At 39.0% G+C, this 24,884-nt stretch overlaps 1 protein-coding gene across 4 annotated transcripts; it reads left to right on the forward strand.

Moving 5' to 3' along the window:
- Positions 1-161: 161 nt before the first annotated feature.
- Positions 162-20,499, forward strand: LOC139452185 (E3 ubiquitin-protein ligase RMND5A-like). Of its 4 annotated transcripts, none has more exons than XM_071233547.1 (9): positions 162-309; positions 2,911-3,056; positions 4,217-4,354; positions 5,385-5,485; positions 6,535-6,701; positions 8,199-8,364; positions 15,160-15,262; positions 15,977-16,131; positions 17,744-20,499. In XM_071233547.1, exons 1-9 carry the CDS (start codon positions 174-176, stop codon positions 17,820-17,822), a joined length of 1,191 nt encoding a protein of 396 aa, XP_071089648.1. In that variant the 5' UTR covers positions 162-173; the 3' UTR covers positions 17,823-20,499. The 4 variants fall into 4 exon arrangements, with proteins under 4 accessions (XP_071089648.1, XP_071089650.1, XP_071089649.1 ...); XM_071233549.1 differs by having other exon boundaries at positions 17,759-20,499; XM_071233548.1 differs by having other exon boundaries at positions 2,917-3,056.
- Positions 20,500-24,884: the final 4,385 nt, after the last annotated feature.

The raw sequence follows: 24,884 nt of genomic DNA on the forward strand, positions 1-24,884 counted from the left end.
CACCCTACTAAGCAGCATTATATTTGACCACGTGCGTTATTTTTTTTATTAAATAATGTTTTGCACAAGGGTTGTGAGAAGGATATTGCAAGAAGCAGCTGTAAAAGAATCGGAAAAAATATATGCAGTTGTCTTTTCCTGGTTAGCGAAAGGTCATGGTCGTTGTCTGAAAAATGGAGGCCTGTGCAGCAGTAGAACGGGAAATAGACAGAGTTTTGTCCAAATTCACATCCCTCCATAACCACAGCCAGCGAACTGTTGAAGAACTAAGCACTTCCATTGAAAGTTTACGACGAGAACTAAATGAAGGTAAGATTTGGAGCGAGAAAACACTATTTTCAACAGTGTGTTTGAGCACCATCCGTTCTTTGTTTGTAAACAAACTTGATCTTCTGAGTTTTCAAGTCATGTTGCCGCGATTAGGACCCGCTGGTGCAGTATTTGGTGTATATGATTGTTATTGGATATTGTAATGTAGTTTGTGAGGATTTACGGGAACTGTTGGGTAGCAAACATCCTTCAACAATAACTATTGATCATGTTGATTAGGCTGGGAATGATAAACATGAGGAATATGACATTTATCATGGCTTACACTGAACATGCTGAAGTTAACATGCAGACATTTTGTTTTCATAGCAACATAGACTACTGATCAGGATGATACATGCAGGTTTGTGGAGTGTGAGGAGTATTCTCATAGCCATCTTGAAGCTTCGAAAGATGAATTAGTTAATTAGCCACCACTTTACAACAGATCCACAGGGCTATCACATACACATGATACAATTCATGCTTGTTTTTTCTGGTGATCAGCACATTTGTGTGTATGTGCAGTGGCTGCTCTTTCTGTGAAAGTCGGATCTGAATAAAAATTTACTGAATTACTTCAGATTTCATAAGGTTAATTTCTTAACCCTCATGGTGTCTGGCTTTGCATACTGCTCAGTGCTGCACTGTGATGATGTCGCGGTTTCAAAAACATATACATTGTATCAAAAGTGTTGCATCTTCACACAGTGTAACTAATTTGTAAAACATGCAACTCGAGTTGATTGTCTTTCTATCATTAGCTAAAGTTAACCTATCCAAAAGATCTAACCACTGCATAGCCAAAAGTGCTGGTAGGGTCAAATTCCTACTTTTCTACATTAATTGTAAAATGGAAGCACCCGAATGTGGCAAGTAAAGTCAAGTAAGTGCCCTTGTTCGAAATCTAAATGTCCAGTAATTCATATAATTGGAAAAGTACATATCCTAACGGTGGTAGACATATGAAATTTATTTCAAATATTTTGAGAATTTCCAGTGATTTATATTTACCGATAAAAAAATCCAGATGAAATTGTCAGTGTTATTGACGTAAAAACAAATTGACGGAATTGGTAGTGATTAGTTATACGCAGACTGTTTCAAAGATTATGTTACAATACAAATGACAGTTGGAATGTATTTCTTGAAGAAATCCTGATTACATCCATGTAGGTTTTAGCGTCCATCACTCCATTCTCTCTCATTAGTGATAAAAAACATCTTCAAGGTAATCGACATCAAAAATTATCAAAAGGACAAAATGTGAAAGATCACTAAACAGCCCTGACAATACTCAAATTGACATTGCTCAATATTGGATGTTATTATTATTTCTCAATGACCAACAAGATTATATTTACGTACTACCCCCCAAGAGTAAGTGCACTTAGATTCAATCAAAATCTTTGAAACGTTTTCATGGGCAGCAAATCTATTCAACAAACCTATTTTCGATCACTCATTAATATATGGTCCCATGGCAGCAAGCAGGTTAAAGGAGGTATACAACCAACCCTATCTATACGATAACTATCCCTAAGCATGCTTGTAAAGAAACATGTGAGATCAATGAATTGAGAGCCTCACCAAGAGTAGCTGCGCTAATCCTATCTCCGTGCTGCTCCCTATCAATGATTTTGATATTAACTTGAAGCTACACAAAGCTATGGGCTGTCCCATTGTGTTTTCCTACCAGATCCAAATATGCATACCACTTAATACTCTTCAGCAAAGTGCATGTTTACTTGGTCTCAAACCATTACCTTTGATGCTCAGTATATTCCAATATTTTGATGTATGAAAACTGCCATAATGGGTATTACATTAGAATATCATCTATTGATCCTTGTTGACAGTACTAAAGGAACATATTGAATACTCATTCTTAATCTGAATAAGTCAATACTATGATTAGTGACCCGCAATGTTTTACCATTGCAGTGCTTTTCTACCCTGAGTTTCATAACACTCAAATATGTTTTTGGCAAAGATGGTGTCCAGACTTGTTTGTTAAATTGCTGCCATTGTTAGCATGTTGTTTTTCTGCCTGTGGCGTTAGGCAACAATTAACCACTTACTTTTTATGAAAATTGTGTGAGTGAAGGGTTCTACTGGTAGAGCAGGTCATGCTTACCCTTTTCATAAAAACCTGGTGTTATCACTTATTTTCAGTGATCCATTCATATAATTTTCATCACAAGTTTGCCTGTATGTCCAATGGAGTCTGTTTTGGCAGATAACTGAGACTGATCATTCTCTGGCATTGATATTTGAATTCACTTTGGAATTTATCCTTGATCGTGTTGATAAGCTTTTCAAATTAAATGATATTTTGCACTGCATTCCTAGTTTTGAGAACATGGTGACTAATGTCATAAAGTTACATTTCCAATCTGTTTTGAGGGGCGGTCGGGTAGCCTAGTGGTTAAGGCGTTCGCTCGTCACGCCGAAGACCCGGGTTCGATTCCGACATGGGTACAATGTGTGAAGCCCATTTCTGGTGTCCCCCGCTGTGATATTGCTGGAATATTGCTCAAAGCGGCGTAAAGCCATGCTCACTCACTCACTCCAATCTGTTTTCATCTGCCCCATCCCTAGTTACAGAGGACCATGAGCTGACCCACACACAGTCCATGATCCTGTCACAGAGCGTCAAGAGAATCCGAGACGCTGTGTCACGTCTCAGCACAGAGCACAAGGACCTGCATGGAACTGTCTCCAAAGTGGGAAAAGCTATAGATCGGGTGAGATGTTGGTCATGTTTAGTTATGACATTTTGATTTCATTAAATGCTTCACACTAAAAGGGTTTTTTGAAACCATAATTCACCTCTTTGGTTACCTCCGTTACATAGTTTCACCTACCAATCTCCTGCCATTTACGCCATAATTCTACTTCCTATGATGTCATCAAACTTTCTTTCTCATCATCACCATTGTCCATTATGTTCAGCAGTTCTTTGCTTTTCATGATTATGTGACACAAAACTAGTTAGGGGTCATGAATATAATAGTTGCTGCCCTTATCATTAGTAGATTAATAGCATTTGTTTGTTATTTTAACAATTTGATAGACTTGATCATGTTGATATTAGGAATTGAAGGTTGTCAGCTTGTCCCCAACTGGGGACATAAGTTTATTCATAAAGCATAATGTTAGATGTACACACAAGCTTTAGGATTAGCCTCTCATGGTAAAATGAGGTATATTTTGTAGGGCTGTTATGATTCACTCTTGTATTCGGTGAATCGACCCGTAACCATTCATGAATTGAATTCGTTATTCATGGCCACTAGAATCGAATATTTATGAATATGCTATCATGTATATCATGTATCATATTATATGCATAGATTTTTTTCAATGACAACACTCTTATAATATTTATTTTTATAGTATTGTTGTCACTGGTCATTGTCGCATTGGGGCAGATACTAGTACCTGGATAAGTGCAGTATATAAATGTATAATTTATTGATAATGAACAAACCATGTCGAATAAATTATGATGTTATTGTTTCACTGATTATAATAAATGCTACATAAACTGCTGACTTGTAATTGTAATTGTGAATTAATATTCGTATTCGTTACCCTATATTTGTGATATGAATCGTATTCGCCTCATAGTATATTAGTTGCAGCCCAAGAAAATATTTGTTTTTGTGATTTTATGCCAATATTCAAAATGTCAGAGAACCTAGATGGTTATTTCTTCTTCTTATGATAGAATGGACATAAAATACACTGGATATTTGTGGATGATGATTAACCAACTAGACCAATTGTTTCATCTTCCTAAAAACTAGAGAAAAATTTCATCAAAATATGATTATTATTCTCATGACAAAATGTGAATATGTCTTTCCTAGATTCTTGTGTGTAATGTTTTCAACTTTTTCAGAACTTTGTGTCGGACTTCTCTGCCATTACTACCGAGGGAGCATTTGATGGTGAGGACAAGCAGAAGCTTCTGAATGAGGTTGTGTGTGAGCACTTCCTGAGACAAGGCATGTTGGACATTGCGGAAGCTCTCAATGAGGTAATGTACACAAGAAAACTATTGTCTAGCGTTGTTTAAGCAAAACTGTTGAAACCCTCTTGATGAACCCTCTTGTGATGTTGGTCAGAATAGGTCCCCAATCAGGGTTCGAAATTAAGTGCAAGTTAAGTCTGCAAATCTTAGAAAAATCCAGGAAGAACCAGTGACAGTTCTGTGTGAAGTTAAAATAAGGCTAAAAAAATAATAGTCTTGGTTCTCAGACACTGAGAACTTATCATAAAGTTCAATGACCGATTCATTTTTGTTGCCATTTTCAATTTTTTTTTGTGCATTCTGTTTAAGTATTAGCAGGGTTAGAAACTAACAGTTTTTGTCCACTAGTCCTTATAATGATAACATATAGCAAAACCCTTAAAATGGGTCAATTTCTGCTAGTCCTTAGGATACCTTTACCATTGGGCAGTTTGGTAAGGACTACAGGACTAGTGCCAATTTCTAATGCTGGTATTAGGATTTTAATATTTTTTGGTAAATGGAAATAAAAACAAAACATGCGGTAGACTTTATGATGATGCGGGTGGTGCCTGAGAACCAAGGCTATTATTTTTTTAGCCTAAGAGTCAATCATGCGTATGCTGGCTTCAATATATACTGGTAATGATGATGGGGATTCTTTGAAAAGCATGAACTGGTGGGGTACAGACAGTGATGTTTATTATAACAAAGCAAGAAACAACATTCCCTCTCTCTCTCTCTGTTTTTATTAAGTTACTGCAGACTGTATTAAAGAGAGACTGACTTGCATAGACTGTTAATTTGCGAAGTCTAGTTCCTGTTTAAAGGTCACACATTTTGTTGTATCCCATGGAGCTTGAATATTTATTTGGAGGGAATTTTCAGAAGTTTCTTCAAACGATTAAGGTTCAGTGGCCATGCGGTTTATGCTGTTGCTTGTCACATATCCCTGGTTTGATTGGGCAAAATGTAACAGGATTTTTTATGAAGGTCAATGATTATGATGACAGAAATCTGTCGTCATGGTTACGAGCATGCATGAATTTTATGACAGGATGCAGCACTTCAACTCGACGGCGACAGGAAGGAGCCATTTCTGGAGCTGCATAGAATTCTTGGAGCCCTCAAGCTGAGAGATCTACGACCGGCTCTTGGGTGAGAAAATAAGGTCTTATTAAACCAACTTGCTTCAGTCATGTCAGTACAAGCCATTTAACAAACACCAGCTCTTGCTTTATTCATGTTATTTACCCCTGATAGTAATTTTCTAAATATTTGAATGATGACCACATGCATGACCTGAGAAACTGATCTTGAGGCTCTAGTGTTTTGTCAAAATATGAATTTTGATAATCGATTAGATCGTCTTGACTGGGTGCCGCGATTTTGTTTGATGAAATGCATGTGATATGAGAGGTGGGATCTGCTTGGTCTTAGACCAGTTCTTACTACTTCGGTGAAACCCACGAGCACGGGTATGGTGCTGACAAACCTAGAAACAAAATCGGTGAGAACCGGGAATCGAACCCACAATCACGGGTTTCTGGTCTCTGCACAGCGAATTGTGGCGCCTTTAATGACTTGGTCACCCATGCCCTCCTGGTAGTGATGAGAAGCACAGGGCATCAACAAATCTTTGTGCTGTGTTTTATTTCCCCTTTGACCCCAGGACTATATAGACCTCGGTGAATCCCTGTCGACATTACACCAAGTATATGGGTATCCTGAGATAGAACCTGGAGACATTACTGGAGGTTTATGATCACCTGCAATTACTATTGACCATATATGTAAGAGTCTTCACAGTCTTCACATGTCATCGGACCGCCTCCGTGGTCTAATGGTAGAGCGTCCGCCTGGAGAGTGGAATGTCCAGGGTTCAATCCCCAGCCGCGTCTTGCTTAAAGACGGTAAAAGATGGTACTTGTTGTTACCCTGTCTGGCGCTCGGCATTAAGGGGCTAAATCAAGGACCGGTCGGCTCGGAGTCAGTATACTGTGTCTGAGTGGGGTATTCATGTTAAACTGCGGCATGATATCTCAGTGTGCTAGCATTATAAATCGGCATCAGTCCAGACTAGTACAAGCAGCCACACACACACATACACGTGCATGCACTTCGCTATATAAGTGCAATAATCTTGGACGCAACGTTAAACCCCATTTCACCTCAACTCTTCACATGTCGTCTGCAATGTGTTCCAGCTGGGCAGAGGCTAACCGAGACCGTCTGCTCCAGAAGAACAGCTCCCTGGAGTTCAAGCTGCACCGACTGCAGTTCATCGACCTCCTCCGCCAGGGCCCGGAACGCCAGAAGGAGGCTCTGTGGTATACACGCAACTTCTCACCTTTCGCACATCAACATGCAAGAGGTGAGCAGGACACTGCACTATTTGTACAGGACATGGTGTTGAACCACAGTAATTCAGACAATAATTCTTTCATAAGAGAGAGAATTTATGGATGTCAACTTCTTTGTTATGTCCACCTGATGGAGGAGTAAACAATTACTCCAAAATGTTGTGTTCCTCATAATAAGAAGTTGACATCCATAAATTCCCTCTCTTATGTGTATCACTTCTAAATGCTATTGAAAGACTTGGTAATGCTCCCTTTGAATTAGTTGGGTTTGACACATTGCAGTTAAGAATCATACGCATTGTCACTGATCTGCGTTAGTTCTATACTGAATCTCTTCTGCACATCAATGAAAGTGATAAAAAAATGTCGAAACTGTTTTGTGTGAAATGACCAGGTAAAAATGTTTCTTGTGTTGTTTGTTTTTCATGATAATCCATCAACCTTTTTGTCGTTCAGGTCTTTATTTTGCGGTCATGTTTAAAGCAGAGGGGCAGAGCTGTGTGAATTTAACCTTAGTACTGTTGCAATAAGAAAGTGAATTGTCTCATTACTTTTAAATCATCAAATACTGATATATGTTTGTAAACAAGTAGTAGACTCAACAGCCACCTTTTTACTTCTCTCAGAATTGATACTTTTTGTCATGAATGTGGTGAAATAGAAATGTCTAGTTATTTCCCTTGATATGAAAACTGATGGGGTTTGTTCTGTTCCTTTTCACTCTCATGGCTGTCAGTGTGTCATCACGTTGTCATGTTTTCATTTTGATCTATCTCCAAACCTTTCAATCCTCTCATACTTTGGTCAGAGGTTTATTTGATACTGTGAGGTATTGTTTATTCAGCAAGAATATTGCTCAGATGAAGTTGCCTTGTTGTGAGGTATTCTGTTTATTCAGCAAGAATATTGCTCAGATAAGTTGCCTTGTTGTGTTGTGACAGTGTTAAATGCCCTGATAGGAAGTCTCCTGTACATTTATTTGAGTCTATGCGGTAATCCCTGTGGTAATATTGCCTTATTGTGTTGTGACAGAGTTAGATACCACTATGATAAGCCTCCTGTACATTTATTAGATTCTATGCGGTAATCCCTGTGGTAATATTGCCTTATTGTGTTGTGACAGAGTTAGATACCACTATGATAAGCCTCCTGTACATTTATTAGATTCTCTGCAGTAATCCCTGTTAACATGGTTAACATTGCCTTATTGTGTTGTGACAGAGTTATATACCACTATGATAAGCCACCTGTACATTTATTAGATTCTCTGCAGTAATCCCTGTTAACATGGTTAACATTGCCTTATTGCGTTGTGACAGAGTTATATACCACTATGATAAGCCACCTGTACATTTATTAGATTCTCTGCAGTAATCCCTGTTAACATGGTTAACATTGCCTTATTGCGTTGTGACAGAGTTATATACCACTATGATAAGCCACCTGTACATTTATTAGATTCTATGCGGTAATCCCTGTGTTAACATTGCCTTGTTGTGTTGTGACAGAGTTACAGGCCCTGATGGGAAGTCTCCTTTACCTGAGACAAGGAGTGGAGAACTCTCCATACTCTTCCCTGCTTGATCCCATCTACTGGGAGGAAATCTGTGACGTCTTCACGCGTGATGCGTGTTCTCTCATGGGGCTGTCTGTTGAGAGCCCCCTCAGTGTCAGGTACTGTCAACTCATCCAGTCCTTGTGGGCTTATGGCATATTTGTCTGGGGTCTGTTTGTTGTTTTAGTTTTTTTTACAGAACTGAAACTTTGTGCAGATAGTAATGATTTTAATTTCCCGTTAGGCACCATAGTCTGTCAGCCGGGCACCCATATTTGACTAATCGGTACCATTCAAGGGGGCAAATTCTAACCTTGTTTTTTCAAAAGGGAAATATCCCTGCTTCATAAAAATGCATGATAGCAGTCTGTAACTGGTAGCTTTATATATAAAATATGTCCACGAGTACGTCCACCATTTTGAGACAAACTAAAATCTTGTCATTCCATGAAACGATGCTCTCTTTCAACAAACAATTCAAGGACAGTTTAACTTGTGAAAAGAAATATCTGTAATATCTTTTCATTGCATAATATTACACAATTGATTCATTCTTTGCACTCACAACGTTATTGGACATTGAAAAGTCCTCTTGTGGTTGATAACCTCTAACCACCCTAAAAGTCGACTTCATCAAATTCATCCTCAGATGAAACATCAGTTCCTGTGTCAACCTCATCCTCTTGATTTTCACACATTTTCAGTTTACACATGCTAGAGCACTTCATTCTGTTGACCATGCATGGACATGATGGTAGCTTGCATGATCGTGAGCATTTGCATGCAAGAAATTCAAGTACTGCTTCTGGTGCTGGTGCACCGTCCATCCAATCAATGACAAGCTTTTCTCCTCCCTCAGGTGCACACTCAATTCTCCAGCCAAAGCCATCAGGACTAGGCACCTCTGGTTTCTGCTGCAGGCTCCTCTTCCAAACTGCTGCTTGGTAGTTTGCCCTCTCTGCATGTTTGTGAAGAGCATCCTTACATGGTGGCATCTGGTGTGACTCAATTGCACCTTTCTTGCTGTAGAATAGGTGATAACGGAAGTCGTTAACTCTCATTGATGGCATTCGAGATCCATATAGCTGGCAGGTGTACGTTTCCAACTTGGAAAAGAGTGTTGATGACAGTGTCCATTCCTGACCAAGTTCTTTAAATACATCCTGTGCAGCTTTGTCATTCTCTAATGTTCTTAGTGCACGAATCTTCCCACGACCAGCAAAAGCACTGACAGAATCACAACCTGTGAAGGCATGAAGCCCAAGTATTCCTTTACACACATCCATACCAACAGCTCTTGCAACTTTTCCAACATCAGTGAACCTTGTTCTGGTGATATTGCCACATTTCTGGTAAAGTGGAACATGTATGGAGTCACTGAAGGCAAGGCACAGAAGAAATACATCAGTGTCTTCTGAGGCAATAACAACTGCAGAAGTATGATTGTCAGCAGCATGGGCAGCGTGGAGTAGTAGTCTGGTATCAGCCTCCTCATGACTGGACTCCAGCTCTAGTACCTCTTGTGTGTCGTCTTTTGTGATTCTATAGCATTTCTCTTCATTTGTCACAAACAATTCCTTCTCTGCTAATAGTTCACGTGAGGTTGGATGTTTCCATTCAGTGACGAGGAACTCAATCAGTGAGGTCTTATTGTCAGTACTTGACAAGAAGTTTCTCCATTGGCGAACAACGTGTGCAGATGCTATGTTCTTGTACTGGACACCATTGTCTTGACAGCGATTCAGTCTCTCTGCCTCCTTGATACTGTGATGCTGATAAACATCAAATACTATGTCAATCCGTGAACTATGGGCTCCTTCTCTGAGGGCTGATGACAGAATCAAAGTTGCGACTTGACCAAACGTTTTCTGATCTCCCTTCATTTTTTTAACAAGGGCCAAGCCATCAATTATTGTTGTAGATGGCTGTGGAATGTTTTCAGCTACAGATGCTCTCTTCTGCAACTCTCGTGCCAGTACTGCTTTGTTGGTTTTCCTTGGTTTACCATCAGGTGTTGAGACCGACCATGGCAGTGGTCCAAGGGGATAGCAAAGAACAGTTTTCATCTGCAGCTCTTTTCTGGCCTGTGCAATCAGAATCATCTGTGCAAAAAGTTTTCTTTCTGCCACGAGGATGATATCTTTCCCACATGAGTTTACTTTGGTTTTCTTCTTTGACATGTTGGTGAAGGTTTGTAGCTTGTGTTGTGGCAATTTGTCATGAAATTTGATTGTTGGTGATTCATTGTCCAATCGTTCTTCTCTAAATCTTTTATAGGCATTCTCACCCACTTTCTCTGCCCTAAGGAGGTCATTGGCAATTTCTGTAGTAGCAGCTGTTGCAGTGGACAGGCTCACTATTTCCTGATATCCATCAAAAGGATTAATCCAATTCTCAATGGTATCAACAACTGTTTTCACTGCTTGTTCATCTTTCAGCATTCTTGGTGACTGGAGTTCTGCATGATGCAGATCACATCTGTTTAGTCCCAACATGTCTCTGAACTGACGAAGGAATGCACTCCGGTATTCAGCAGTTAAGTAGAATCTTGTTACAGCCCCTGCTTTCAAACTGTATTTCCTGATTCCTCCTGGCACTTTGGTGTCCTTGCTCACGGTCTCTTCAGTGGCTTGGTCGACTGGAATTTTGCCGAAAGGATTATCTTGACTGAGTTGCACAGAGAACCTCCCATGCTGAAATTGTTCATATACATCAGGATGTTGTGTTGGTAGCATTGTCATAGACAGGCAAATATCTTGCATAGTTCACTTTGTCATAGGCAAAACACCAGGGAATCATAGCACGCACTGCTGCCAAGTGAAGTTCCCAGTTTCCTTCACGTGACGCCCTTATCAGTCCCAGCAGTATTTTCTGCACCATGTCAATGTAAGACATCCAGTAAGAAGAGAGCGGTCCATTGTCATTCCTCAGAAAATCCAGGTAAGATTGGAAGGCTTTGACTGTAGCTATGAAAGAAGTGTTTTCCAAGACTTCATCAAACTGTTTCTGGCAGACATTGTCTTGAAGTTCAGTTATCAGTTCCTGTGTTTCTTCAAGGTTACACACTTCTCCAGCTTGAGTTTCTCTGAGCCAGGGTACAAAACCTTTCCAAGCAATCCTCATCATTGCTTCAAGCACATACTTGTGAACACGAACTGCTCGGTTGTACTGTCATCCTTCCATTACAGCCCCAAGAGAACCTTCTGCAACAATACCCGACTCTATGCAAAGATCTCTCAAGCCTGCATCCTGAAAGCGTTTCCCTAAAATGCTCAGTACATTGCAAATAGTGTGAAATGTGCCAAGTCGAAGGATGATACCAGGATAATGGTCCTTGCGCTTCCAGATAACTTCAGCAACTTTTGCAAACATTGCTTGGTCAAAGACTATTACCACCTTTTTAAGATGTAAGTTCCCCATGATATTCTTCGCCTGGTTTAAGATTTCAAAGCATGTTGCTAGGCTTGTTGCAGGAGCGTTGATTGTTGGAAGGTAGCCTATGTTGTCTTGGCAGACATCAAGATCTTGGCGGACTGAAATGTTAAACCCTGTCCAGCTACCAATGGTTTGCTGTGATGAATCTGTTTGCCGAGTGAGGAACCATAAGACATCTTTTCTCAATGCCTGATGCAATGTGTCATCTCTGTTACTGTCAGTAGTGGTCAGCTGCCCAGGTCCACATCTTTCCCCAGTATTATATACTGGCAGTGCAAACTCTCCATCAGGAATGCTTCTCTGTTTCTTTTTTTCTACTATTGGTAGCTGAGGTTTCTCTTCATGTGGTCCGTGCATTCTTGGCTGAACGATAATGCCATTAACCCTATGACTTGTGCCTTCCCCTGTCAATGTCTCTTCTAGGATGTCAATATTATCCCACGCCATGGTTGTGAATACATGGGGCTGAGCAGTACTTGGAAGCACAACATCACCATCTACAGAAGATGCCATTTTCTGTAGGCAGAGTGCAGTCTCGTTTTCCTCAAGCTGTGAGTAAGATACCCCATGGCCGAATCTATTTAGTGCTTGAATCAGTTCAGCATTTCCAGTGAGATTCTTGACAACAGCTGGCAAAAGGATGTGTTTTGGTGGTTTCTGCTTGCCACAGCTCACAGCATAGAGGAGGTCCTGTCCAAATGAGTTGACAAGCCAGGTTACCCTCTCTGACGGTTGCTTTGGTGAAATGTCACCAGTTAGTAGCCCCAAAAGAAATTGTTTCAGTGACAAAGGCAGTTTTATTGCAGCTATGTTAAGTGATTCTGGTAAGTGCGGCCATTCCAAAACATCATCTTGCTCCTTGATCCTTGAGCGCAGCAATATGGCAGCAGAGGTTATAACCCCCTTGTCTTCTGATGACTGACACTGCTTGGAATGAATATCATCTGTAAGTTTTATATTCTCCTTGGAAAGTTCATAGATACTCAGGTTGTCTGGTATAACAAGAAGTTTGCCTTTATCATCTGGAAATATGTGAATTGCTTGACAGAACTCAGCTTCAAGTTTTCTCCGAATGTGCTTCTTTGTAGATTCCCTGATGTTACTTATTCCAGCCATCTTCATGTGATCCACCAGGACTGTTGTGAGGTCTACCATTTTAACAGTCTTTGGAATTGAAAACAGGGTGTTTCTGATATAGCTAAACAGATGAAAATATGCATCAGCTTCTGCTTCCTGGTACTGGATGTCATGTTCATCAACTTCTGGAATAGAACAGGGAGTGCAGTCAGGTGCCCTTGTGTATTTTTTATAACATGAGCGATGGTAGTGGGCCTCTGCTGCAACAATATCACGTGCTACAAAACTTAGTACTGCTACATCTTGTTTTTTTATGGCCATGTCCCGTACTCTCCTATCTGCAGGGAGATCAACACACTGTATAAGGAGTTCTCGACTTTTCTGGCCCTTCTTATACTTAACCTTACGGCAAAATAAGCATTGCTTTTCATAAACCCTTGATGAAGTTGGTGATTGCCTGTTCGATCTCCGGTTTTCAACACAAGCATGGCTACCTTCTTCTGTTTTGCTTGACTGTAGTGACTGTAATTCCCGTTTTATTGTAAATCTACAACGACATTTCCGATGGTAGAAAATGTTTGGTATCTCAGATGTACTCTTTGCAAACTCCAGAAGTGGTTTGTGATTTCGTATTTGTGCTGCTTTCAGCAGAGCTTCCCACGATTCAAAGCTATTAGGTTGAACCAAGTGGCTTTCCATATCTTCACCTTCATAGTGAATGATGCAGGATGTACTACTCCTGGGCTTTTTGCATGGCGGTTCATCGGTGACAATGTCTTCCATATTGCAGTCACTACAGCTATCAGCACTTGTCCCATCTCCATATTTGTCCATTAGAAGTAGTAGTAATACAAATGGCAACTTGGTGTTTAATTCATGGTTGAAGAATGAATTTGTAATCTGTAAGATAATGAAACAAAACATTACAAAATATGTTTAATGTATACTGTATAATTGTGAATAGATCATGTGTTTAGTATGAATGAGTAATAATTTTAAATAAATTTAACATGTAAGGATACTAGTATGTGAACTGAAACAATCTTCATTATTTGCAGTTGTTTTTTGTAGATTTTCTGTTTCTTAATTCAAAAGTAGGCATCATTCATTTTTAGGTATGAGAATAAGAAATTTTAATTTTCTCATTTTGGGAATTTTATCATATCATAAAAGAAATAATCAAGTACATTCAAATTAACATGTGTTTTAATATTTTACATCTAAGGATACTTGTATGTGAATTGAAACAACCTTCATTAATTGCAGTTGTTATCTGTAGATTTTCTATTTATCAATTTCTAAATTCAAAAGTAGGCATCTTTCATTTTTAGGTATGAGAATGAGAAAATTTAACTTTCTCATTTTGGGAATTTTATCATCATATCATATAAAAATATAATCAATTACATTCAAATTAACATGTGTTTTAACATTTTATTGGTAAATGTAATAATTATGCAGAAAAAAAAGAAATTCCAACAATAGTTCAAATAAAGGTTAAAATAAGATAGTAATGATAATTAGTTGTAAGTAAGTGCTATGTACCATTACATCATTATTACATCATCATTACATCATCATTACCAAATTCAGAGATGCTATTGATGCCATTAACTTTTTTATTGAATTGTTTCATAACATTAGATAAGAGTCAACACTTCTACAGTGTACCCTACAACTTTGATGAAATAAAAATTACAATTTTATGACATGTTGACAGACAGTCATTGATAAAAAAAACGTTTGGCACCACTTGGTGCCATATACTTATATACTGTGTCTGAAAAGCAGTTTTTGGCTCCCTTTTTTATTGGTAAGATGTATAGTAGTATATGCAACAGCCAAAACAGCAACTTACCCCTGATAGATTGAAATATGATCACTTATGTTCATTAATTACTGTTGCTATGGTCAAATCACCAAGACAGGAAGTAAACAAAGAAGTGAATTATATACTACTCACCGGACAACATATTGTACTGGCCATTAATCTGTGCCAACTTTGGAGACCTTCAAAAGAACTTTAAAAAAACATGCAAAGCTACTCGATTTCAAATGCTATCATATTTATTCTACATATAGATAGCATTACCTTCAAATTTAAACCGGTAACAATTTGCCCCCTTTTTGGTACCGAAATTTTGCCGGGCTGATAGACTACCATAGTTAGCACTCAATCTGACTGTTGTTAATAATGTTGCTCAACTGAAATATTTTGTATATTGGAAACTGTTTGAATCAAATGTAGGCACAGTTGGCATGAATGTTTAATACTTTGTTTCTCTACATATAGGTATCATAATATTCTGCTCATTTCAAAATGCCTTTTGAGCATCATTGCGTGGCACTATTTCTAGCTGACCAGTTGAGTACATGTGAAATGAGTGTAATGTAAATTGCAGTATTCGAGCCGGGTGCAAGTCGCTGCCTCCCCTGTTGAGTATACGACAAGTTATGCAACAGAGACAAGTCACCGGGGTTTGGACTAACAAGGATGAGTTGCCGGTAAGTAGCATCATATTCACAGGTCATAGGTCACAGGGTCTGGACTAACAAGGAGGAGTTGAAGGTATATAGTATCACACTGACAGGTCACAGGGTCTTGACTAACAAGGAGGAGTTGAAGGTAAATAGCATCGTATTGACAGGTCACAGGGTCTGGACTAACAAGGAGGAGTTGCTGGTAAGTAGCATCGTATTGACAGGTCACAGGGTCTGGACTAACAAGGAGGAGTTGAAGGTAAGTAGTATCACACTGACAGGTCACAGGGTCTGGACTAACAAGGAGGAGTTGTTGGTAAGTAGCATCGTATTGACAGGTCACAGGGTCTGGACTAACAAGGAGGAGTTGAAGGTAAATAGTATCACACTGACAGGTCACAGGGTCTGGACTAACAAGGAGGAGTTGCTGGTAAATAGCATCGTATTGACAGGTCAGAGGGTCCGAACTAACAAGGAGGAGTTGATGGTAAATAGCGTCGTATTGACAGGTTACAGGGTCTGGACTAGCAAGATGAAACGTACATTATGTGGTACATAACAAAATGGAGCATTTCAGATTTCCTTTTTGTCCACTGTTTAGCATGTCTATTTTTCAAGGTTTGGCAGATCCATAATCCAATTTTTAAAATGTTTCTGATAATGATTGGGAACATACAATCAGAAGAACATGCATTGCATGAGAGCACATTTTGGATTGTTTGTATTTCACTTCTACAGGTTGAGATAGACTTGGGCCCCGAGTACAGGTATCACTCCATCTTCGCCTGCCCCATCCTCCGCCAACAGGCTACAGAAAACAACCCCCCGGTCAGGCTGGTATGTGGCCATGTCATCTCACGCGACGCCCTCAACAAACTCTCTAATGGAAACAAGTAAGTATTTATGCGCAACCATTCACATGTCAATTGATAGGGTGTTATGTATGTTCTATATTGCCTTTAGAATGACAAACGGTTATGGGGCACATTTTGATCACCCAGTCCTCATTAGGCTAAAAAAAAAGGTCTTGGTTCTCAGGCACCAGCCGCATCATCATAAAGTTTACTGCATGTTTCATTTTTTAAATATTTTTACTATATTTAAAAAAAACATTGCCTGAGAACCAATTCTTATATTTTTTAAAGCCTTATAGTTTTATTTTATCAAAAACAAATTCACACCTGTCATCATTATTCTTGGAAAAATTGGTACAATATATAACAGAAATTGGAGGGTCGAAAACATATGATGTTAATGTGTGTCATTGAACTTGACATAATGGAAAATAACTGATATCAACCTCAGATTTTCCTTGCCCAGGATTGACTGTACATTGGCTGTTGTGATGTAGCTGGAATATTGCTGACTGTGATGTAAAACAACACACTTTCACACTTACCTAAACAATTTATGAGAATAACTCAAAATGGATAAGTACTACCTTATAGTAACCAGAATATCATCATGATATATTTCCAACAGTCTCAGACAGATAGACAATAGTTTATTAACGTCTCACTCCTGTACATACTCCTGTCTCATGTCTGGATTTTCAACACATACTTCCATTTGCCAGTGACAGACCATTTTCCCGAGGCAAGAGCGTCCACTAGCCTTTCTATCAAAGTCTTGTTTCCTCCCTTGCCACATCAAGCCCACTTTCCTGTGTTAATTATGATTGGACGATCACTCATATCAATAGTCCAATCAGAGAACATATCACAAAATCAACATTCATGACTGGTACACCTTCGTATGAAAGTGATTTACCACTGCCTGTCTTTGTTGACACGTCTTTTTCATCTTTTAAACCCCCCAAGGATTGCCTATGTTTTTGTGTCAGAATGAAAAGTTTGAAAACCTAACTTGGTCGTTGCCTATGGTGGGCACCTAAGATAGTTGCCATCTTTGTGAAGCTATACCAGATAAGAACAGCGACCTGATTGGATATCGTCTGATCTATGCGAGCAAAGAAAAGTGGCCTTGATGTGGCAAGGGTAGAAACTAGGCTTAGACTGGTGGACACGCTTGCCTCGGGAAGATGGTGACAGCCCATCATCATACATTGGTAGACCAGTGGTTAAAGTGTTGGCTGATCATGCCGAACACCAAGGTTCATTCACCACATGGGTACATATTGTGAGGCCAAAATCTGGTGTCCCCGGCTGTGATATTGCAGTAATACTGCCAATTGTATGGTAAAGCTCACCTATTATCAGTCATGTTGTTAACATTTAGATGTGAATACAAAGTGCATCAATTGTTTCATTGATACCGAAGAAATTATAATGATGCTTATCACCACTTTGTAAGTACCATGTATGCAGAGAAAATGGCTTGCTATTAATAAAGATAATTATCATGTCATTAGAAAATATTTTTCAATTTTAACCAAATCAATAGGAATGGCATTTTTGTGACTGAGGATGAGGAAATGGGTCTTATGATTCAATAGGAATGATTTCTTTAACCATTGTAGTAGACACAATACCATATGAATGACAGTGTGCTTTATTCCAGAGTGAAGTGTCCATACTGTCCGATTGAGCAGCTGCCGGCTGAAGCCAAGAGTATTTTCTTTTGATCTCATCACTTTGTAGTAACACATCTTACAGAGTTGTCTCCCCAGTAAAATTAGATTGAGAGTTATCTCCCCCTGATCCCAGCAGCTCATTGGTACACCTTACCGTGTTTACATATTGGCAGTGGCGGGTGAGAAAACCCGACCTTCTCAGCAGCAGCAGCAGTTTGATATTCAGATTGCTTGACTTTTATGTTCCATAACAAATATGTAACTCTGCCATATTAACTTATGTACAAGTTTGACATCATTCACCTACCCTGGTTGAAGCATGTCGTCGATCGCAATTGCATGGATCGATGCTCATGATATCAATCACTGGATTGTCTGGTCCAGGCTCGATTATTTACAGACCGCCGTCATATAGCTGGAATATAGCTGAGTGCGGCGCTCCACAACATACCAAACAAACCAACATTCATCTACCCAGGCTTCAAGAAATGTACTTGTTTTAGGTAGCCAGTGCAATTAGTGCTACATTAATTCTATGATTCCACAGAAAATGTGCTAGACAATTGCAAAACATCTAAGTATATGTTCGCAAATATTCTGCCAGTTTCTGTCCCTTCATTATATTTGAAGTAACAGAATTGACCGACATGTCATATAGTCCTCCAATCTCATTTAAATAAGATCTAAGTTCTCGCTGACGCTAAACAAAGATCTTAGGACATCCCATTATGTGTAACGTCAGAATGACTTATCTCGAACTTTGACCAACCACTGAAATGTCAACATTCAAGAAGTTGACATCAGCCAATTAGAAAGCAGCTTTCTCGAGCTTTACAGCACTGGTTTCAACCTGGCGACTTCCACTTAAACTATGCTTGAAAGACATGTTGACACAATTCTCGATTAAAATTTGAAAACTGAACAAACAAACATTCCTGAATGTCTAATATATGGTTGAGATTGTTTGGGGGTGCTTCCTATGTACCGTGCAACTCCTCCTCCTTTCAAATGTTTATCCCACGGAAGCGAGAGAAAGACGATAATTTTGACAAAATCAGCCGTACTGGCCGTAACTGTCGTTTGGAATACTCCATGTTAACATTTTCGAGGTTGTATGATTAGAAAACACATTCTGATTCACTTTCATTATCTGGTAAGCGACGCTTTGATTAGTCATATGAAATGTCGTTCTGACATGATCTGTAATGGGATGTTCTCAGATCTTTGTTTAGCGATAGCGAGAACTAAGATCTGATTTTAATGAGATTGTATTGTCCTCTGGGCAAGAAGACAACATCATTTCAAAATTACTGGTCCTGATCAACGTTTTTTACATTTGTCTGGTGGATGAGTTTTTTGTCGACACCTGTTTGCATATTTCTCTCTTTGCCCCAAAACATCTTCCAAATGGTTCCTCCACAATGAATTGAAAATAGAATTCTTGAGAAACATTCTTGCAAGGAGGGTTCTCTTTTCTGATGTGGTTAGTGTTTACTGTATTTAGTCATGTATAGAAAGAGTTTGACATAAAGCTTTAAATGTGTCTGTGACAAACAGTCTGCATTGTAAAACACGAGATTATTATTAACTGCATGGGTTCAAATCAAATATTTTCATAAAGCAAGTTCACATATACTCTCAACCAACTCTTACTTCTTATTTGGGGGCACGGGTGGCCCAGTCGTCTAAGGCGCCGCGATTTGCTGTGCAGAGTTGTGTCCCTTGGGCACGCCAGAAACCTATGATTGTGGGTTCGAATTCCGGTTTGCTCCAATTATGTTTCTAGGTTTGTCAGCACCATACCTGTGCTCGTGGGTTTCACCGAAGTGGTAAATGTTTGAGACCTGCATCACTTCGGGCTTTCCTCCCACATTAAGCTGACACACCGCGATATAACTGGAATACTGTTAAAAGCGGCAATAAAACCAACTCACTCACTACTTCTTATTCACTGTAATACCTGTTTGTTTGGGTGGTGAGATTTGCAGAGAGAGTATGACATGACCATGAGAGATGTACTGAGAGAGTTATGTCCCTTAGCCATGAGAGATGTCAAGCTCCTTACAGTGATAGCCCACTCGCGGAGCTCTCTCTACTATTGCTGCCACCAGTCAAAGCTCCAAATACACTTACCCCTGCTGAATTATTTTCTCTTTGTTTGTCAATATTTAATTTCTATTTTATTACAAGTATCATGTAAATTGTAATTGGTATAGTATGAATGTAAGGGGGAAGTTGGTTGATTTTCAGTTTGTCTGCAATCTCAAACCAATCTGATCAAACAAATAAAGAGGTATATTCATCTTGGAAATATGGTTAGTCGTAAACCTTTTCAAAGTTCGCTATGATGGCAATCCCACAGACATAAACAAAAGTGTTAAAGTTACTACATTTGGGGTTAGAGGGCAAATTTCAAGATTCTTGTAATGCCCGCACCCACACTAGTGGCAATTTGCGAGAGATGTGCAGAGAGAGTTATGTCCCTTAGCCATGAGAGATGTGCAGAGAGAGTTATGTCCCTTAGCCATGAGAGATGTGCAGAGAGAGTTATGTTCCTTAGCCATGAGAGATGTGCAGAGAGAGTTATGTCCCTTAGCCATGAGAGATGTGCAGAGAGAGTTATGTTCCTTAGCCATGAGAGATGTGCAGAGAGAGTTATGTCCCTTAGCCATGAGAGATCTGCAGAGAGTTTTGTCCCTTAGCCATGAGAGATGTGCACTGAGAGTTATGTCCCTTAGCCATGAGAGATGTGCAGAGAGAGTTATGTCCCTTAGCCATGAGAGATGTGCAGAGAGAGTTATGTCCCTTAGCCATGAGAGATGTGCAGAGAGAGTTATGTCCCTTAGCCATGAGAGATGTGCAGAGAGAGTTATGTTCCTTAGCCATGAGAGATGTGCAGAGAGAGTTATGTCCCTTAGCCATGAGAGATCTGCAGAGAGTTTTGTCCCTTAGCCATGAGAGATGTGCACTGAGAGTTATGTCCCTTAGCCATGAGAGATGTGCAGAGAGAGTTATGTCCCTTAGCCATGAGAGATGTGCAGAGAGAGTTATGTCCCTTAGCCATGAGAGATGTGCAGAGAGAGTTATGTCCCTTAGCCATGAGATGCTGATCATGGGTTTGAAACCCAGATTCATCCTTGGTCTATCAGAACCTTAACCCTTGCTCATGGGTGTCAACAATGTGATAAATCCTTACACTCTGTGTCACTTTGGGCTTTCCTCCCACATTAGTCGGACACACAAAATAATTGACAAACTATGGTAGTGGACGTTTCTGATACAAATGTTTCAGATTTATCCCAGCTGTGCACTAAATCATCATCTGGGTGGGTGATTAACAATGTATAAACAAGCTTAACAATAATCACCACAATGTATTACAACAAAGTTAACATCACAATAATGTATTAGGTACAAACTTAACATCATAACAATGTGATAATAACAAACTTAACATCATAACAATGTTTTAATTACAAACTTATCATCATAACAATGTATTAATAACAAACTTAACATCACATCAATGTATTAACAAACATCAGACTCCACAGTTGTCACATCCCTGTGCTGTGAGTCCGACAATATGTCCAATACTTTGTATGTGGGTGGTGTTGTTTTATTTTGTTAATTAAGGTGTATTTTTTGTTGAATGTTTGGTGTGAATTTGTATTATCATTTGTAATATTTTATACTATATCTGTCAAGTTAACCACGGATTGTCGCTAGCAGGTTCTCGTTACAAATCATTTATACATGTGTGGTGTATGTTGTTTTCAATGAGTTGGCAGGAAGGGGTATGTTATTTGAAACTTTCTTATTCAGAAGTTGAATTATTGGACTTACTTCTAATGTTGAAAGCAAAGTTCCTTAGTTATGAATTCTTTAAGTGATTGAATGTATATATTCCAGTGAAAGGGTTGATTGAGAATCATCACAAAGGCTTTGAATTTCATCAGTTATTAAGTCATTGTAAAAAGTAGTTTGATTTTCAAATGGTGAACGAACTGAAGTAATTTTCTCCAGTGTTATAAGTTAAACATATATGATGCATGTAGATTTAAAGCAAACTAAACCAGCTGTGGTAGAATTGGTCTTCAGCAACCTATGCTGGTAATAAGAGGTGACAAAATGGATCGGTTGGCTGCGCGTCATTGTACCCCAACATCGTGGATCGTTGCTTGCAATATCAATCACTGGATTGTTTGGTCCAGATTAAATTAGTTACAGGCCTGCCTTATATAGATGGAATTATTCTTAGTGCAAACAAGCAAAACAAAGGGTTAAAGATTATAAACTTTGTTAAGATTATAGCAGTGCTTCCAGGAGAAATATAATTAATTATTTGATCCATCAGTCCATAGTAATGGCATATATTTATTTAGATAGTATTTTGTGTCAGTGTTCAACCCTGTTGATGTCAGTGACAGAATCCCAATGAATGCTCCTTCTAAGGCAGATAGAAATAGACTCTCCAACATGTGCTGGTATGCTTAGTGTGTTTAAGTAATTAGAATATTCATTTCTTCCCAATCTGATTTATTGGGGGTGTAATAATTTGTATATCTTTGAACATAAATGATCATCAGAGTCAAGTGAAGGATTTTGAGAAGGATGGGGGTGGTATCCACAAGCACATACGGTAATGTACCAGGCTGACAAAGGATGCATGGCCTTGGGATTCTCCCCCTCTTAATCCATGAGTGATGATGATCATATTGATGATAAAACTAGTCATTTTATATTTTATATATTTTTTAACCGTTCAGTGATATTTGTTTAAATGACTGAAAACATTAATACAAATATACTGAATGATAATATACTTTCTTTCGAGTTACTATGTATGACATGTAAACTTTTGGTTTATGAGGAAGAGAATATATGGATGTTAATGTCTTTATTATTTTGTTCCTCATAATAAAGAAGTTGACATCCATATATTCTTTTCCTTATGTGTATCTCTTCCAAAAGCCTTTCAAAGAACTTTTGGTTTCTGTATGACATTTCTCAAGAAAGGAGAATATCATTTGGATTCATTATGCTCTTCCTATACAGTCAAACACTGTTGTTTCAAACGTTTGGGTGTCTTGGAGTAAAAGCTTGGTCCCTGAATATTCCTTCCTGTTTCATCATTTTCAGTTGTCGGATAACTCAAAGTATTGACATAGGTCCATTCTACTTTGACACTACGGTGTTTGATTGGTCCCTGTTTCTTTACAGCCTTCAAGGGAAGGATTTGTGTTAGAATAATTTTGGTTTGTTTCAGTTATTAGTTTTAGATATGATTATCCGTATACTGTAGATATGTGAAGACTCTAACAAAAAGATAACATGTTTTGTATGTAAAATATTTTTTGACATGAGAAATATTATTGATTTCCATTTCTTTTTGACTAGAGTAATCAAGTTTAGGATTTATTTCCCACATTGCTTGGTCTGATACGACTGTGTTAGAATTAGGTTTTGCTCACCATAAGGACTGTCTGCGGTCATGAAAAATCAAAGGTGGTGCCCAGGCGGCTCAGCGGGAGCAGCAATTTGTTGTGCAGAGTTGCGTACCTTGGATGCACCAGGATCCACTGATCAGGGGTTCAAGTCTGAGATTCTCAATGAATGATTTTTTGTTTGTCAGCACCTTACCCATACTCATGGGTTTTCCAGGGTGATAAATATTTAGGATCTGCATCACTTCAAGCTTTCCTCCCATGTGAAGATGACAAGTAACAATATAACCAAATTAATGTTTGAAACTGCAATAAAATCAGCTCACACACAGTTAAATTAAAAAAGATTGTTTGTGGGTTTAAGGAGTCCAGGTTGTGTACATATATGTTTAAAAAACAAAAAATATGCCCAAATACATTTCCAGTTTTGTATTTTATAAGTTGTGGTTGGTGAATATTAATATGACCTATTTATTTGTGCAGCTGTCATGGCTAATCCTGTGTATATATGTAAATATTACTAATATATTATTGCCAACAGATCTGGTGTATGGTAGTGTTAGTCATACTCCTGGTTACTCCTGTGTAGTTTGTTACTATGAAGGTCTGATTCCATGTTTGTGCCTACTGTGTCAGTCATTGTGCCATTGCATTTGGAAGGTGAATATCTTGGAATAAAAATTGAAAAATAGGACTCTTGTGTTTTTGATTGATGTCTATTTGTTTGTCAACAACTGAATATTCCTGGCAGCATACACCTCGCTAGCTGTCCCCCAAAATATGGCATACATCTACTGTGCTCTGGTCTGATCCAACCTTGTTTAACATGGACATGGACAATCTTAGAAGGCAGTTGTCCACCTTGTAAGCCTATGTTTAAGTTTGGGAGTTACGATCATCTGAGAACTAAAATTGCTTTGTGGAACGGGGCCAAGGTCGACACATGAACATTCAGAAGGTGAAGATGGCCTTCTCCACCGACCTGCTGTCCACTGCAAGTGTTGTCTACACCCCTGGAGACATCGACGTTGGTGTTCTGCCGTCAGGATTGGCAGTCTGGCTGGGAGCTTCACTAATATGCCATACATGTGTAGATGTCATGAGACTGCCTTTGCAGATACCGGCATGCTTCTGTTTCCAAGGAATGTACGGGCTGTAAAAGTTGCTGTCTGGAACCTGAGTTGAGGTTGCGTGGTTCGGATTCAGATGTCCAGGGCGGCCACTACGGGAAAGGTCTCTCACGTGGTTGTTCGTTGCGTTTCTTCAAGCTTTTTAACAAACATAATTTCTGGTTCAAATCCAAAATTTCATATAAAAATCCAAGACACAATAACTTTAGCCTTTAGTTCCCTTGTAATATGACCACCTTCCCATCCCATCTTCCTCTAGTATATATGATATGTCTACATATGTTGTCCATCACAACCATTATTACCGACACTAGAGTTGGCTTGATATTGAACTTAACATTTTGTTGATGTTAGGTTCTTTGTTGTTTACATCGCACTCTGCTATATTCCAGCCATATGATGGCAGTCTGTACATGATTGACATCATGAGCATCGATCGAGGCAACTGGGATACAACTAAGTCAGCAAGCCTGACCACCCGATTCCGTTAGTTGGCACTTACGACAAACATGGTCACCTCTTACGGCAAGCATGGG

This window comes from Haliotis cracherodii, unplaced genomic scaffold, assembly GCF_022045235.1.
Source record: "Haliotis cracherodii isolate W230 unplaced genomic scaffold, xgHalCrac1.p SCAF_9, whole genome shotgun sequence".
NCBI lineage: Eukaryota > Metazoa > Mollusca > Gastropoda > Lepetellida > Haliotidae > Haliotis > Haliotis cracherodii.